We start from the raw sequence: 14356 nt of genomic DNA, 5'->3' as shown, positions 1-14356 counted from the left end.
TCACGGACCGGCCTTTAAGGTGTCGCGGATAAATGAGGGAGGGGCTAATAATCGGCTCAGTCATTTTTAATGATCGTTGAAAGCCCAGATCGTAATCGTGATTAAAATTCGATTAATTGAGCAGCCCTAGCACTGTCACATTATCTTAGTAATATGCAATTTTTTCAGATTTTTGTGTGTCTAAGAAGAAAAAAAACCTTTTGCTAATATATAAATACAGCTGGGCTCTAAACACCATCATACATCACAGATTGTGAGGTTTTAATGACTGCTGGCTTTTTCATGTTTAAACCCCACCGGTTAAATCCCCCAAATTGGTAATATATTCTTTTACACGACAAACAAGTGTGTATGTGTGTGAGCAGCGTGGGTCCGCTGTAGACTTTCTGGGTAATAAGTGAAAAGGACAGTACAGGAATAGTCCTGGTTATCAGACTGCACACTGCTCATCTCCACTAAGTCCTTTGATTCTGCACAAAAGGCATTCGGTGTATTTGATCTCTTTGATTGCGTCCAATCTTCTGCAGTGTATTACTACTGAAGGACCTCAAAGACTCAGGGCCGCGAAATGAAAACACCAAATAAGATACCTGATTAATTTAAAGAAATGAATGCAGGCCAGATTCAGTCTCCTCTTTCTCTGTGACTCCACTCGACCCCTGCCATTTGAGTTTGTAGTTACATTCCAGGTATTGTGGGAATCGTACAATGATTTAAACAGTTCACTTAAATATTATTACATACAGTGTTAACCCTGTCTTGTGGAAGGATGCAGTCAGGTTGGAATGAAATTTGCAGACAGCACTAAGCTGACTGTCATCAATCAATGCCATGTGGTGGCACACTTTGCACTGCCTTCTGTTGTCAGACATGTTGTTGCTGGTGTAGTGGGCTGCATGAGAAGCTGTCTCAGTCATAGATTTAAGCTACTCACGTCTGAGCTTCATGAAAGCTCTCGAACTCTCTTAAAGCCTCCTCAAGGGGACTTTTTGGGGGATGTTTGCATGTAAGGCACAGATGGTGGGCAACCCTGATTCACAGCCCATGTTTGCCTCCCTAAAACAGGGTTAGCATGTGATTAAGCACTGACCTCAAACCTTGCATTGTTCGAGTAAATGGTTCATCACATAGTGTTTCCCCAACACCCAAGATGATTTGTTTTTAGCCCAACAAAGAGACAGCACACAGAGAACAACTACTGAAATGATTAGTATCCATTCATCCATCCATTCTCTTCTGTTTATCCAATTAAGGTTCACAGGGGGTCTGGAGTCTATCCCAGCTGCCATAGGGCGAGAGGTGGGGTCCACCCTGAACAGGTCGCCAGTCTGTTGAAGGGTTTGAAATGAAATGCTTAACAGATTAACAAAAAACTGTTTTACCAGCTATTTTGACAATCAGTTATCAGTTATTCTTAAGATGCTTTATATTGTGAGGTACAGACAATAACAGAGAACACGCCATATGAGCAAGCACTTTCAACTGTGGGAAGGAAAAACTCCCTTTTAACAGGAAGAAGGACTCAGGGACGGGCAGCCAGCAGCCATGAAGGGTTGAGGGGAGACAGGAAAAACTACACACAGTGGAAGAGAGCCAGAGACTAAAAATGACTAATTATTAAATACAAAGTAGTGTGTAAACACACAGATTTCTAGAAGGGGAAATCAGAGCCTTATTCAAAAAAATCTAAAAATATCAAAACATTTTTTCTTCTGGGTCTCAGCTTATTTATTTATTTTTTTCAAAGCAGATGTCAGATATTACATACACAAGTGTTTATTAGTCAGCCTATAGTACCGTACAAGCTCTGTTACAGTATGGATGTAGATCGCTGATGGTTGCCCCCCTGCACTGGGTGCTAAGGGGATTTTATGGCTTGTGATCTGACAGCGTTCATCCCAGTAATCCTATTACTCTGACTGCTGCTTTGCCAGACTACTGCTTTGGACAGAGTCACACTCAGCATCCCTGTATCAGCCAGATGCCTTCGTTTACCCCCTTTCTGTATGATGCCCTGTTGCCCCAGTGGCTCCACCTGCCATTTCAGACACACAGTTTGGTTTCAGTTTTCATTGGTGCTTTTTTAAACAGAAACACTCTGGCCTAGATGGCGTCTTTATTGTAATATAAACCCCTGGCTAAATCGATCCTGAGTGGTATCCAGACAGCCGTGCGCTTTATAAATGACACAGAGGGCTATTATTTGCATCACTGTTGTCAACCATACCGAGCAGGTAAAATTATCCAACAGATTCAGCTGTTCAGATTCATCATCAGGGCCAGATTTCCTTTCCTTGAGAACTGTGTTTAACTATAAAGAATGAATAATTTTTACCCACACTCTTTGGAATAAGTCTGATTATGACCTTCAAAACACCAACAAGTGTTCATAGTATCACATTTAATGTAGATTATTTCCATAATTTTAACAAAACTGCACAAGTTTCAGACACTGTCACTGTCTCTTAACCTCCTAGGACCTGCGTCCACATATGTGGACATCACATTTTGGGTTATTTAGACCAAAATACTCAATTTTGCTCTACAAGGGCCTGATATCCACTTACGAGGACATTATGCTGCTACTGTTCTATCAAAATTTTAAACGAATATCCTCATATGTGGCTCTTATTTTTCTTAAAAACAAAAATAAGGTAAAAAAAAAAAAATCTGGTAATTCTTTGGTTTTACATTCATCGGGCTCCAATATGCACAAATATCAAAGAGAAATTAAAAATGCATGCTGTGGAAGAGTTCGGGTCCTAGGAGGTTAATGCAGCACTGGGTACTGAGATGCGTGTTGGTACAGTTCACCCTCGCTTCCATTTTTTCAGATGTCAAGACATGCCTGATTAATTCCTCTGTTTTACACAACGTGTTAAAGCGCACCTGAAACACAAAGAAGTGTGTAACTCACTCTTTTAAGATAAGGGTTTTCTAAGTTGTGAAATAACATGAATAACAGCCTCAGCTCCTCTTTCACCTTCAGCCTGTTTCTCATTGAGTGCAAGTGCTTGGCATGCTCAGGTTGTTCCTTTGTATTTCCTCCCTTCCCATGTGACTAACCCCGAGTAGCTGCCGTCAGCGCCCTGGGACTGGCTGTCCTTTCACCGTGCCTGTCAGTGACTCACTCAAGCGTGCGCCCATTCTCACTCCAAGGGCGCCAGCGCTCGAGGAGTGCCTGCCTTGGCCCGCACTGGGGCTTAGCTGCTTCTTCTGACAAGTCTGCCTCAAGTGTAGTTGAATCCTCTCCAAAGGTACTCACATCTCACGTCACGCTCGCTGCTTACCATCCGCGGAAGGTTTTCATCTTGACCTTGCCGCTTTCGTTTCAAACGTAACGACACGATGGCGATCAATCCATGCGCTCCGTTGTATTCGCTTCCCAGACTTTCATTCTTTTCCTCTCCCCCCTGCACAGATGCACGAGCACGAGCTGTGATGGTCAATTCTGTCTGTCAGTCACTGTAAACAGACTTGCGGTGTAAGTAATGAAAGCCATTTATCTAGAAAAGTAACAGCTGGAGGTCCCAGATGGAGCTGGTGGAGAGTCGGGACCAGCTGGTGAAGCCTGTATTCCTGGTAGAAGATTGTCACTAAAGTCCCAAAATAAACATGCTGAGGTCAGGTTAAAGAAGAGTAAATGACGGTGAAGCAGCGTAAACAAAGCCCTTCGATCAACACTGTGCCATGTTCTACTGAAGAAAAAAAGCTGCAGTTATTTAACAGCCTCCCGTCTTGCGCGTAAGCCCGCTGTCATGGAGGAGCCCCTATTTAGCAGGCCGTTAAGTATTCTGTTTTCTGCTAACACCAGCTCTCTCTTGAGAAAAGACTGCTGCTGCTCACTGGGGGCTGCAAACAGGAGTAATATCATTACACAGTAGAGAGCAGTCAGCACACGCGTTATTTCTCTTCATTTTGTCCCCTCAAACACACATATATATCTATATATAGAGAGAGAGATATGTAACGTCGCCGGGGTAAAGAAAAATAAAACTCCCCTCCATTTCTGATCTAGGCCAAGGTCATTTTCCGGGGTAATTGCACCGACACACACATTCCTGCTGACTAACGATGAGACGTGCCAGGAGGTCTGGGCATCTCTGCTATCGTGAGAGTCACTCTGTCCTCCCTGTCTGGCCTCAGGAGTGACCGGCAGCAGCAATTTAAGCTCCACTTTCTGTTCAACTCATGCAGCAAAGTACATTTTCTTCATTTTTAATTGAATTTCGTTTTTTTCCCCCAGTAATTTGATTTCCCACCCCTCTTCCAAAAAAATCTTTATTTTCATGTTAAATGTTCAGCTGTTGGAGTAGCTAGTCTGTCTTCCTGCCTCAGTTCTGCTCCCAACAGTCATCTCATTGTACCCTGAATCCAGGAAAAAAAGCAGTGAAATTCCTTGGAACTCCCCAAATCTGGGGAATTATAATGAAGCCGTTGCTAGGTTGCGATCTATAGGGCCTATTGTGGATTCCTGTATGGATTCAATGGTACAACGGGGAGCATGAGTGACCCACAATGCACCTCGCATTCCACTGCTTTTCAGGATTGCTGAAAGCGGGGAAGGGTTGTGAGTGGGAGTCGGGGGTGCGCCCTTCTCATTCCATGATTTTTATTTGCCCAACCTAAAACCCTCCTCATTTATTCATTCTTAAAATGTCCATTAACATCAAGCAGGAGGGGGAAAAATGTCCTTTTCCAACCTCTCATTTTAATTTTCTCAGAAGCCAGAATTTGAAACATGAATCGAGTAATGTTAACTGTAGGACTCGGTGGCCTTTCATTTAGAGGTTGCTGGCAGGTACCATTTGGGACCCGGAGGTTTATTTACAGTATCTGCAGTGTAATTACTTCCACATAATGACTGGGAGCTCTGTTCTTTGCTCTGCAGCCTCTCAAGAAAAAAGGGATATCAGTCACATCTTTGTCTCTTTTTCGTCTTTATATATGTACAGTAAGAATACTAAGAATAGAAAGATTACTGATCACATTCAGGGTGAAAATGGGCGTTACTTGTATACAAACACTATCTGAATTCTCCCATGATCACCATACAGGGTTAATTTAGGTAGCAGGGTCTATAGTATTATAATGTTTCTGATATCTGTATTTAAGGTAATCTAATGGTTTAATGGAGATTTTTAGCATGTAGCATGGTAACATTTGCTCATTAACACTGAACTAAAGGTGCACCTGACTGTCCAGGCCAGTCAAAGTCCTGGCTAGTCAAAGTCTAGCAGACATTTCAGTGATAAAATGTAGCATCACAGTGACGCTCGAGGGAAAATTAGGAAAGGTAACAGGATTTGTCTTTTGGACATGAATGTCAAAGCTGCTGTAATCCATCCACTAGCTACTGAGATATTTCAGTCTGGGACAAAGTCGTGTACTAACATTGCAGGCCTTAAAACCACATGAATAGATAGTCTTACATATTAAAGCTATTTTCCAAAATTTTAGTATCATTCTGAGGGCATTGCAGTTTGTCAGATAAACAATCTCAAGTATCTGATCTGGCTGCGGCTCTCATTGCCTTGAAGCTATTAAATATTTAATTACTCACAAATTGAAAATGCTCTGTAACCTTTTTTTGTCTTGCCTTCTTATACTTTCCTAATAAAAAGTGATTGATCTCTCTCCTTTGGTTTAATCTTCCTCTGTGTTTCTCTGTTGTAAAATAGCTAGCTCAAAACAAAATATAACAGTGATCTGAAATGTTCTACTGAGAGTGAGTTTTCCCTTCCTCGTTTTGTGCACATAGCAACTTCCATCACTATTCTTTCTGACACTTTCATAATAGATTGCAGAGAGGAAACGCTGACTGGAATTTGTTACGCTGTCTGGGAAGACTGATGAGTCTGAAGGCTTAAATGCTCACATCCAGGCTGAGAACGGTCTGAAGTAAATGCTCTCAGTATGTTCGCCTTGAGCTTTTACATTGCTGTAGTACTGCAACACTCACTGTCAGCATTGCAACTAAAGTTTTATGGTTAAAACCTAAGTCTTTGAAGGGAGATTTTTAGCTCATGTGCCTTTGCATGTCTGTTCAGTCTTCATTAGTCATGCACCTTTCATTACATTTCAGATCTTATTCCTCTCACGTGAGCCTGTAAATCTGGTTACCTAAATTTCTCTAACCTAATTCAGAAAGTTTCAGCATCCGTAGCAGCGCGCTAAAGTGAACTAAGCTCTTCTCTGGAATATCCTGAGGGTTTTCAGAGCTGACATATGCAACGGCTTAGTGCATCTTGTGTCATGAGCTTTTAATTGTTTGTTCTGATGTCAATACCGGGAAAACCATAACAATGCAAGTGCATTAAAAAGCCTTAATATTTCAAAACACTTTGCACTTAAGCAAAGAAAATATAAAAATTTCATACTTTGGATGAAGTTGCAAAATCCCACTTTGCTTCACCATAATTCTGGCATAAACTGTGAATTATAAATGAGCTGTGTGAGTGTTCTCACATCCTTGTGCAAGTACAGTATAAAGGTAGTTTCGTGTCTCCTGTTTTGGTATTTATTAGACCTCACAGTGTAGATCAATGTATGGAGGATATTTTTGTTCTATTTTGTATTCCTCTGTCTTACATTAGATTGGTGTTGCAGATTTTTGTTAGGCTTTGGAACTATTAGTTAGTGTTAGTACTTAGGTAATTCAATTTTCAGTTCAATTCAATTTTATTTATATAGTATTTATATAGGCTGCTATCATGACCGGTTGGGGGTGAAGGGAGGAAGGCAGGACAAAAAATACTTGGAAGAGTGTCAGAGATTAATAATAACTAATAGCTCGCAAGCTAAAGTATTTTAGTCATTGTCATAGCAGTTGTGTTGTTTAGGTTTTAATTTCTGGTTTATGACCAGACACTAGCCTCATGATGCTAAAGTATGACTCTGATGCTAGTTTGCTGCATGTTAGTATTTAGCTCAGAGCACCTCTATGACTGTGACAGTCCTCTTTTTTTAGCTCTCGGTTTTTTTTATTCCTCAGTCTTACATTAGAAATCTGTTGCAGATAATCCGTTTGGTCTTGGAGCCCCAAAAATCTTTCAGAAGTTAATTCTGTTACTTTCAGGACTTACGTTTAGCTTGTAAGCTAAATTGCTTTAATCATTGTCATAGTAGTTGTATAGTGTAGTCTGTACTATCTTGCTGATAGTGATTTTTTACACAGCGTGGCTCTCAAAAAATAAAGAAATGATTTAAATTCTGGTTTATGACCAAACACTAGCCTTGTGATGCCAAAATATGACAGTAAACACCAAGAATGCATGCTAGTTTTTTTTTCTCATGTGGTGAATTTGCCCTGTAGAGTCTATTATTTCTTGCATGCTCCATTTGCCTGTCACTTTGTTGCTGGAACGTGAAAGTGAATTTCCCCAATGAGGGACAATAAAGAATATTTCTATTCTATTCTAGTATTTAGCTGAAAGCACTGCTATGGCTGTGACGGTACTCTTTTTTTGAATCCTGACTAGAATTTCTTTCTGTTTCTGCAGTGCATTTCTCTGTCCTCTTCCACTTTAAAGACCTGTTCTCTGTTTAATCAGCTCTCTCAGGACTCCTTTCTGTATAATTAGAGACTGAAACTTTAATCACCATGGATCCAGGGCTGAGAGAGCAGGGCAAATAGACACAAGGAGAAAATCATCACAAAACACGGAAACGGGTGACAAAAATGACTTCATCGAGTCACAACAGTTATTTACTCTGTCTTTGGAGACATTCAGAGTGTGAATATATATAAGGTTAAAATACAACACAGATGTGACTCAGAATCATATCTGTTAGGTCTTGAATTCATAAGGCTCAGCTAATTGCTATTTACTACCATTGTGTAGCTGAATTAAAAGGTCACAATTTCCGGGGGGTCCTTACGTAACAACGGTTGTCTCTTAACCTCCTTTCCGGTTGTCTCTTTGTATCTGCTCGCCTCTCCTCCTATGTTCTCTCTTCCATTTTATAGGCTTCTTACCCTTCTTTGTCTCTATACTTTTATTCACATTTATTTTGCATGCCAACATCTTATATTCTCTTCTCTTCCATTCTTTTTACTCATTCAACGAACTGAAGTATAATCACATTTGCAATATAATATAGAAAATTTACTTTTGTCAGACAAGTTTTTTGCTGAGATTTAGAAGAAAATATATGAATCTGACTGCATTTGGATACATGAGTGTACTTTGGTTTTGGTACAACTAGATAAGCAACTTCAATGATGCTGAAGGCTTTTTTTATATTAAGATGGAGGAAGGGGAGCTGTGGAAGTTGTTTAAGTTGAGCTGAGTTGAGTTTTCTAAGCTAATCACAATCATGTTCAACTCCAATCAACTCCAGGCCTTGAGGGCCGGTGTTCCTGCAGGTTTTAGATGTGTCCTTGAACCAACACAGCTGATTTAAATGGCTAAATTAGCTCCTCAACATGTCCTGAAGTTCTCCAGAGGCCTGGTAATGAACTAATCATGTGATTCAGGTGTGTTGACCCAAGGTGAGATCTAAAACCTGCAGGACACCGGCCCTCGAGGCCTGGAATTGCCCACCCCTGTTCTAGATAGTAAGGTCTCAACATTTCCCCTCTGCAGCTGAATTTCATCTCATATTGCAGGCATATGTTACCAAATATAGTCCACAAAATATGGGCATTTTGGGACATGAAAGATGGATGTTTCCTGCGGCCTCACTGTAAGCCATTATAGCTGGTAGCTCACAAGAGTTGCTTCTTATTTATAACTGATCTGAGTCGACAGGCCAGACTTGCTAACTTCCTCGGCAGAGTGCCTGGCCAGCTGATGAGGTGGAAATGTGTTAGTCACTCTGTGCAGACACAGCTGTTGTGTACTTCTCAGCTAACAGAATGGAGACAAACCCATACCCAAGGCCTTGTACTTAAATGTTGTTTAATTTAGTAGGATAGTTTGTGTTCCAAGAAGAGATGTGGTTCAGCTCTGCAAGGCCACAGTCTTTATAACACGATACTCGATGTACTCGACTTGCATTGCAGCTGAGGGGCTGTTTTGTCTGTCTCTGAGAGCTTTGGCGAAGTGTTTTTTTTCTTGGCTGCAAATGTTTATCGGACTTGATCAGAATTCTTATTGCAAACTGCCAAGCCATTAAAAATGCTGATAAATTAAAGTGCACTGCTGTTTTTGTTTTAATGCTGATAGATTGTTCTCTTAATGCTGCCACCCTGCCAAAGCAAGACATCTCTCACTGCAGTGAAGAACTGGAGTTGTTGGTATATGTGTGCGATGCGACTGTATAACAAGTATGAAACACAATGTCAGAGTGAATTTTAAGTGAAATACAACAACCAAAATCCCTCTAATCACGTTCAGTGTTGGGTTTGAGCACGTGATTGACTGATTCGGTAGATGCATTAATGAGCAGCTGAACAGGTGTATGTAAAAAGTGACTGGTGAATGTAGTTTCTAAGCATTTTTCCAAAGGTATCTGATTTCATCCTGCATGTGTCTTCAGATAATCATCTGAAAGCAAACAGATGGAATTAGGAAATTGCTATAAAAGACTTATTTTCTATGATCATTCACTATTGTGCAGTCTAATTCTTTTTTTTTTTTTCTTTTTTTTTTTTTTTGCCTGTCCCGTTTGGCTCTTTTGCCATCAGAATTGTTGTCTAAAGGCAAAGAAAGATGCCCAACGGATTTACTTTACCAAATTAACCATCCCAGCCTTGCCGTAATGGTCCATTTGATTCACCTTTTATTGTTTATTTTATTTTCACTTACTGAATACGGGACAGACTTGACTGGGGGAAAGAAGGGGAGAAAGAAAGAGGGAAAGAGAAACAGCTGAGAAGAGGGACGGGGGAGAAGGGCAAAAGACAAAAACCAACAGAATGAGCAGAAAAAAAAAAAGAAATAAAAAATACATATTCCAATCACCTGGGTCACCTGCTAAGAAAGAAAAAAGAAAACAAGCAGAAGAGAACAAGAGTAATAGAATAAACAACATCACAATGATATATGGGAATATGACAGTAAATACTAAATGTTAAACATTATTGTGCAGCACATAAGATCAACAGCACACAGTGTGCTTTGAGGTAGGAGCCAAAAAGGGTGTAGTTTGTGGGTGTGATCACCCGTGTGTACACCTGTGAGCATGGACGCGCTTGTTTTTTTAAAAGGTTCCTTCATGTAATGATCTGTTAGAGGGTGTGGGGGGGCCACAGCCCCGTCCTCCAGGGCATGAAGCAGGTATGGAGGAGATCAAAACTCCAGACATCCAGAGGCCCCCAGAACACAAGAGACCAAGGAAGACCAACAGAGGGGCAGCCGCGCCACTGTCCCAGAAAGAGCTGAGGAGAGTCCCAGATGAGGGCTCACTCAGCAGCCGCGGAGCAGAAGCCAGGGGGAGTTGCAGTGACGCGCCCGTGAGCTCCGCCGGCAGCCAGCTGCGCCTGAGTGACCGAGCCCCAGGCCGAGAGGCCGGGGGCACCCCACCTCCGAAGTGGCCCGAGCGAGCCCCAGGCTCCAGGCCCCGATAAGCGGCCGCCAAGGAGTGAGCCGGTGTGTACCTGGACGCCCATCCCCGGACACAAAGAACCACCAACGCACCGATGTCTGAGGGAGTCCGCCACTGGCAGGGGAAGTGGTGGTAGGGGGAGATAGGCCTCCAAACCTTGGAGGGCCTGAGATGTCCCCAGAGAGGTGGCGCCTGACACCCAACCTGACATATAGACACAGAAATACAGGCACACACAGACACAAACATCCATTCCCACCCTCATGCTCTCATATGCTCTTACTCCACACTCAACCAACGTGGAGACAGACATAAAGAGACGCTGTACACACGATCACACTCCCCAAGCGTACTCTACAAACCGGGTCTAGGTACCCTTTCACCTGGAGGGGGAACTGCACCCAGACCCAGGTGGTGTTACCCTTTTCCCTGCGGTGGGGGGAGGCAGACCGCCCCGACTCCGCAGCAGCAGGGAGGCCCCACACTCCAGACCGCAGTCGGACGGCCAACTCCTCCTCCTAGCCCCCCCGCTCCAGCAGGTCGCAGAGAACGGGGGTGAGAGAAGACTCCAAACCTCCCTCCACCCGCTCATTGTAGTGTTGATGCATGTGTGTTCTAAGGTGCATTTAAAACCCAGGAGGGCATGGAGCTACCTGCCAGAGAGCAGCAGGTAAGCGCATGGTCCCTCCTGCTGGCCCTCAATGTCTACGTGTATTTAACCTTGAGAGGTGGGCAACGACGCCAGGGGTGGGGTGTACACCCTGATGGTACTTTTGGTGCAGTCTAATTCTTACTTAGTTAAAGCTCCACTACTGCAGCAGTCACATTTCTATCCTGCAGAAAAGATAAGATGCTCTTTATGTATGCATGATTAATATTCCGATCTACTTTTTTTCATTTACTTTCCCAGTACGAATTCAAGGCCAAGAACATCAAGAAGAAAAAGGTCAGCATCGTGGTGTCTGTGGACGGGGTCAAGGTGATGCTAAGGAAGAAACAGAAGGCAAGCTACCAGAATCCAAAATGACCGTTTTCTCCTGGATTCAGAAATGAAGCACCACCACGAGAATATTAGAACTGAGATATAAGCTCTTTCTTTTCATTCACAGAGAAAGGAATGGACATGGGATGAGAGCAAAATGCTGATCATGCACGATCCAATATACAGGTCAGTGCACCCCTCGAAACAAGTTCATATCTTCATATATAAACAAGCAATAACATCTCATCTTCCCTTTTTCGGTTATAGACTCAGAGGATAAAGCTGCCTGATATTCAGCACAGTCTGTTCTTTGCTCTCTGCATCTTGATGTATGCTTTACCCAAAGTAATTGCTTTGAGTAGACTACAGGTTATACAGTGTACCCCTCTAAGTGGATATTTTGTCCTTTACTGCGGGCCCAGTGGCCTACATTCATAATACATAGGGGACAGCTTATGCATGCACTGTAGTTAGTGAAGCATGTTTCTGTCATTGTTTAATTTTTTTTTAGTCAAACAGTCACCAGTTGACAAGGTGAAGATGTCACCTGCTCCCAAGCGATTTAACTGTAACGTGTCAAAATTGTACTGCATATCAGATGCTAGTAGGAGCAAGGTTTGTGTGCAGTCAGAGATTTGAGTGCAAGTTCATGTAAATTATGGATAAATCTGTGGGAGGATCTCATTTGGCAGAACCACACCTCACCAAGGGTCTTAGTGATGTTCAATGTAATTATCCTTTCTGTGTGTGTAAGTGTGCTTTTTGAGCAGTAGGTCGCTATAATTTGTTTGCCTGCTTCCCAGTGGAGACATTTGACAGTAGAGGAGCTAGAAACAGATGAAACATTGACCTGTGCCAGTTTACTGCACTGGCAGTAGTGTAGTATCAACCACGACATAATGTCTGTACAGTATAAGCCACAGTAGTGTAGTACAGTAGCAGGTGTCTTTGAAAAAGCACTTTGAGCACAGTATTGCTCTTTTACTTGATTCTGAAGAAGGTGAATTATTTGTGCTTGATTAATGGCTCCACACCCTCATGATATAGGATTTTAAGACCGATAACAAAGCCAAGGTTCTGCGATCACGTTAAAGCCACTAATATTTTTTTCTTTTAGAAAAAAAAAGTCCCTTTCAGTTGTTATGTGTAGTTATTTATTAATTAATTTATTAACTTATTTATGCTCTGCCTGGCTCTGCTGATTGTTTGTGACACTCCAAACACACGTTGCCAGTGGGGAAGTTGCAAAGTGCCCTCCGGTGGACAAACTATGCAACATCAACATAGACAAAGTAGTTGAACGGTGTTTCTCCTGTTTTTTTCAGCCATAATAAACGCCAATACTGAATTATTTGCAGATAAGCAAAAGGCAAATATCCTGGCGCTGCTAAATCAGTGGGGCTCCACTCATTTATTTGCTATTAGATACAAATGCCTAATATTAAAAGGCAAGAGAGTTTTTTTAAAATCAGCTGTTGTGTTTTCAGGATTTTCTACGTATCACATGACTCCCAGGACTTAAAGATCTTCAGCTACATTGCAAGAGATGGCTCCAGTAATTCCTTCAGATGCAACGTCTTCAAGTCAAAGAAGAAGGTACAGTTTGACTGGCTCACACGTCTTCTAACCAGACTCATGAAAAGCTTATTATGGGTCCCCGCTATGTCCACTATGATAGTTACAGCCATTTGAAGTTAGGGCCAGCAGAGCTTGGTTACAGGGGCATAGCCGCCTTTAGAGGCAGAAGAAAGAAAACACTATGCAGAAGACATCAGGTCTGGTAGTTTAGTATTCTGTGATTTTCACTTTGCTGTTTCATTCAAGAATGTTATTCGATATTTGGTTTTAAATTTGATTTAAGATTCAATTTGTAGTGGCTTATTTAATATTCGGTGGCTTACCAGATCCACAGCATGCTGTGAATACAGAACAGATGCACTCAAGGACAAAGATTACAGCTGCATATTTGAGACAAGGATTTCTTTACTTTTCCCCATTTTAGGTTCTTTTTATATGTCCGCAGTTTTTTTGCAAGTTACTGCTGCTCTGGTTTTTACATCAGTCATGAAAATTGTGCCACAAAGGGGATTTTGTTTTTGTCCAATTCATAAAATGTCAAAATTACTAATAGTTCATATTTAAAACTTGTATTAGGCTGATCAGTGTAACTGACTTATTATGCTGTACTTCTGCTATAAGCATTGATTTCTATCACAATGTTCCTCTTTTTTGTGGCAGACACAGGCCATGCGTATGGTGCGAACAGTAGGTCAGGCGTTTGAGGTGTGCCACAAGCTCAGCCTGCAGCACGCCGAGCAGGACGCTGACGGGCAGGCTGACGGAGAAAGTGACAAGTCAACAGAGGAGCCCAGCAGCCACGGTGAGGACAACATGATGAGATTTACTAATTTTTCTGTCAGTTCTAATTCAGCTTACTATCTACACGTTTATTTATTTATTATAATAAATATGACATTAAAATGGAGCAGCACTGTTACCTCACAGCAAGATGTTCCTGGGCTCAAATGGCCATGGACACTCCGTGTTTGGGTTATCTCAGAGCACTCCGGCTTCCTCCCAAGACATGCAGTTAGTGAAGTTAGGTTAACTGATGATTCTAAATTGCCCATAGGGCTACAGGTGAGTACTAATAGTTGTCTCTCTCTGTGTTAGCCCTGCACCAGATTGGCGACCTGTCCAGGGTGTACCCCGCGCTTGCCCTATTGCACCTGATCTAAATGCTATAATATACAGTTGGTGCAAAATTTCCATAAAAACATCAAGAGAAAACTGAAAATATTATTACGGTTTTACTTAAGCTTACACTTGATTGAGATGGAGATGTTGATATATACATAAAAGTAGAGGAAGGTCGGGAAAGTC

The 14356-nt window shown here is 42.0% G+C and overlaps 1 protein-coding gene across 1 annotated transcript in view; it reads left to right on the top strand.

Annotated features, from left to right (window-relative positions):
• LOC146706097 (carboxyl-terminal PDZ ligand of neuronal nitric oxide synthase protein) overlaps nt 1-14356 on the top strand; it is a 55649-nt gene that overhangs the window by 18485 nt on the left and 22808 nt on the right. Inside the window, exons 3-6 of the mRNA XM_085464118.1 lie at nt 11402-11494; nt 11601-11659; nt 12961-13069; nt 13712-13853. Of these exons, the coding sequence (XP_085320244.1) occupies nt 11402-11494; nt 11601-11659; nt 12961-13069; nt 13712-13853 (403 nt within the window). The remainder of the gene's footprint in view (nt 1-11401; nt 11495-11600; nt 11660-12960; nt 13070-13711; nt 13854-14356) is intronic.

This window comes from Copadichromis virginalis, linkage group LG7 (genome assembly GCF_057382275.1).
Source record: "Copadichromis virginalis isolate Kocher_CV1m ecotype Utaka linkage group LG7, C_Virginalis_male_GT1.1, whole genome shotgun sequence".
Classification (NCBI taxonomy): domain Eukaryota; kingdom Metazoa; phylum Chordata; class Actinopteri; order Cichliformes; family Cichlidae; genus Copadichromis; species Copadichromis virginalis.
The sequence above is the reverse complement of the archived record's forward strand: the minus strand, read 5'-3'. Positions and strand labels throughout refer to the sequence as shown.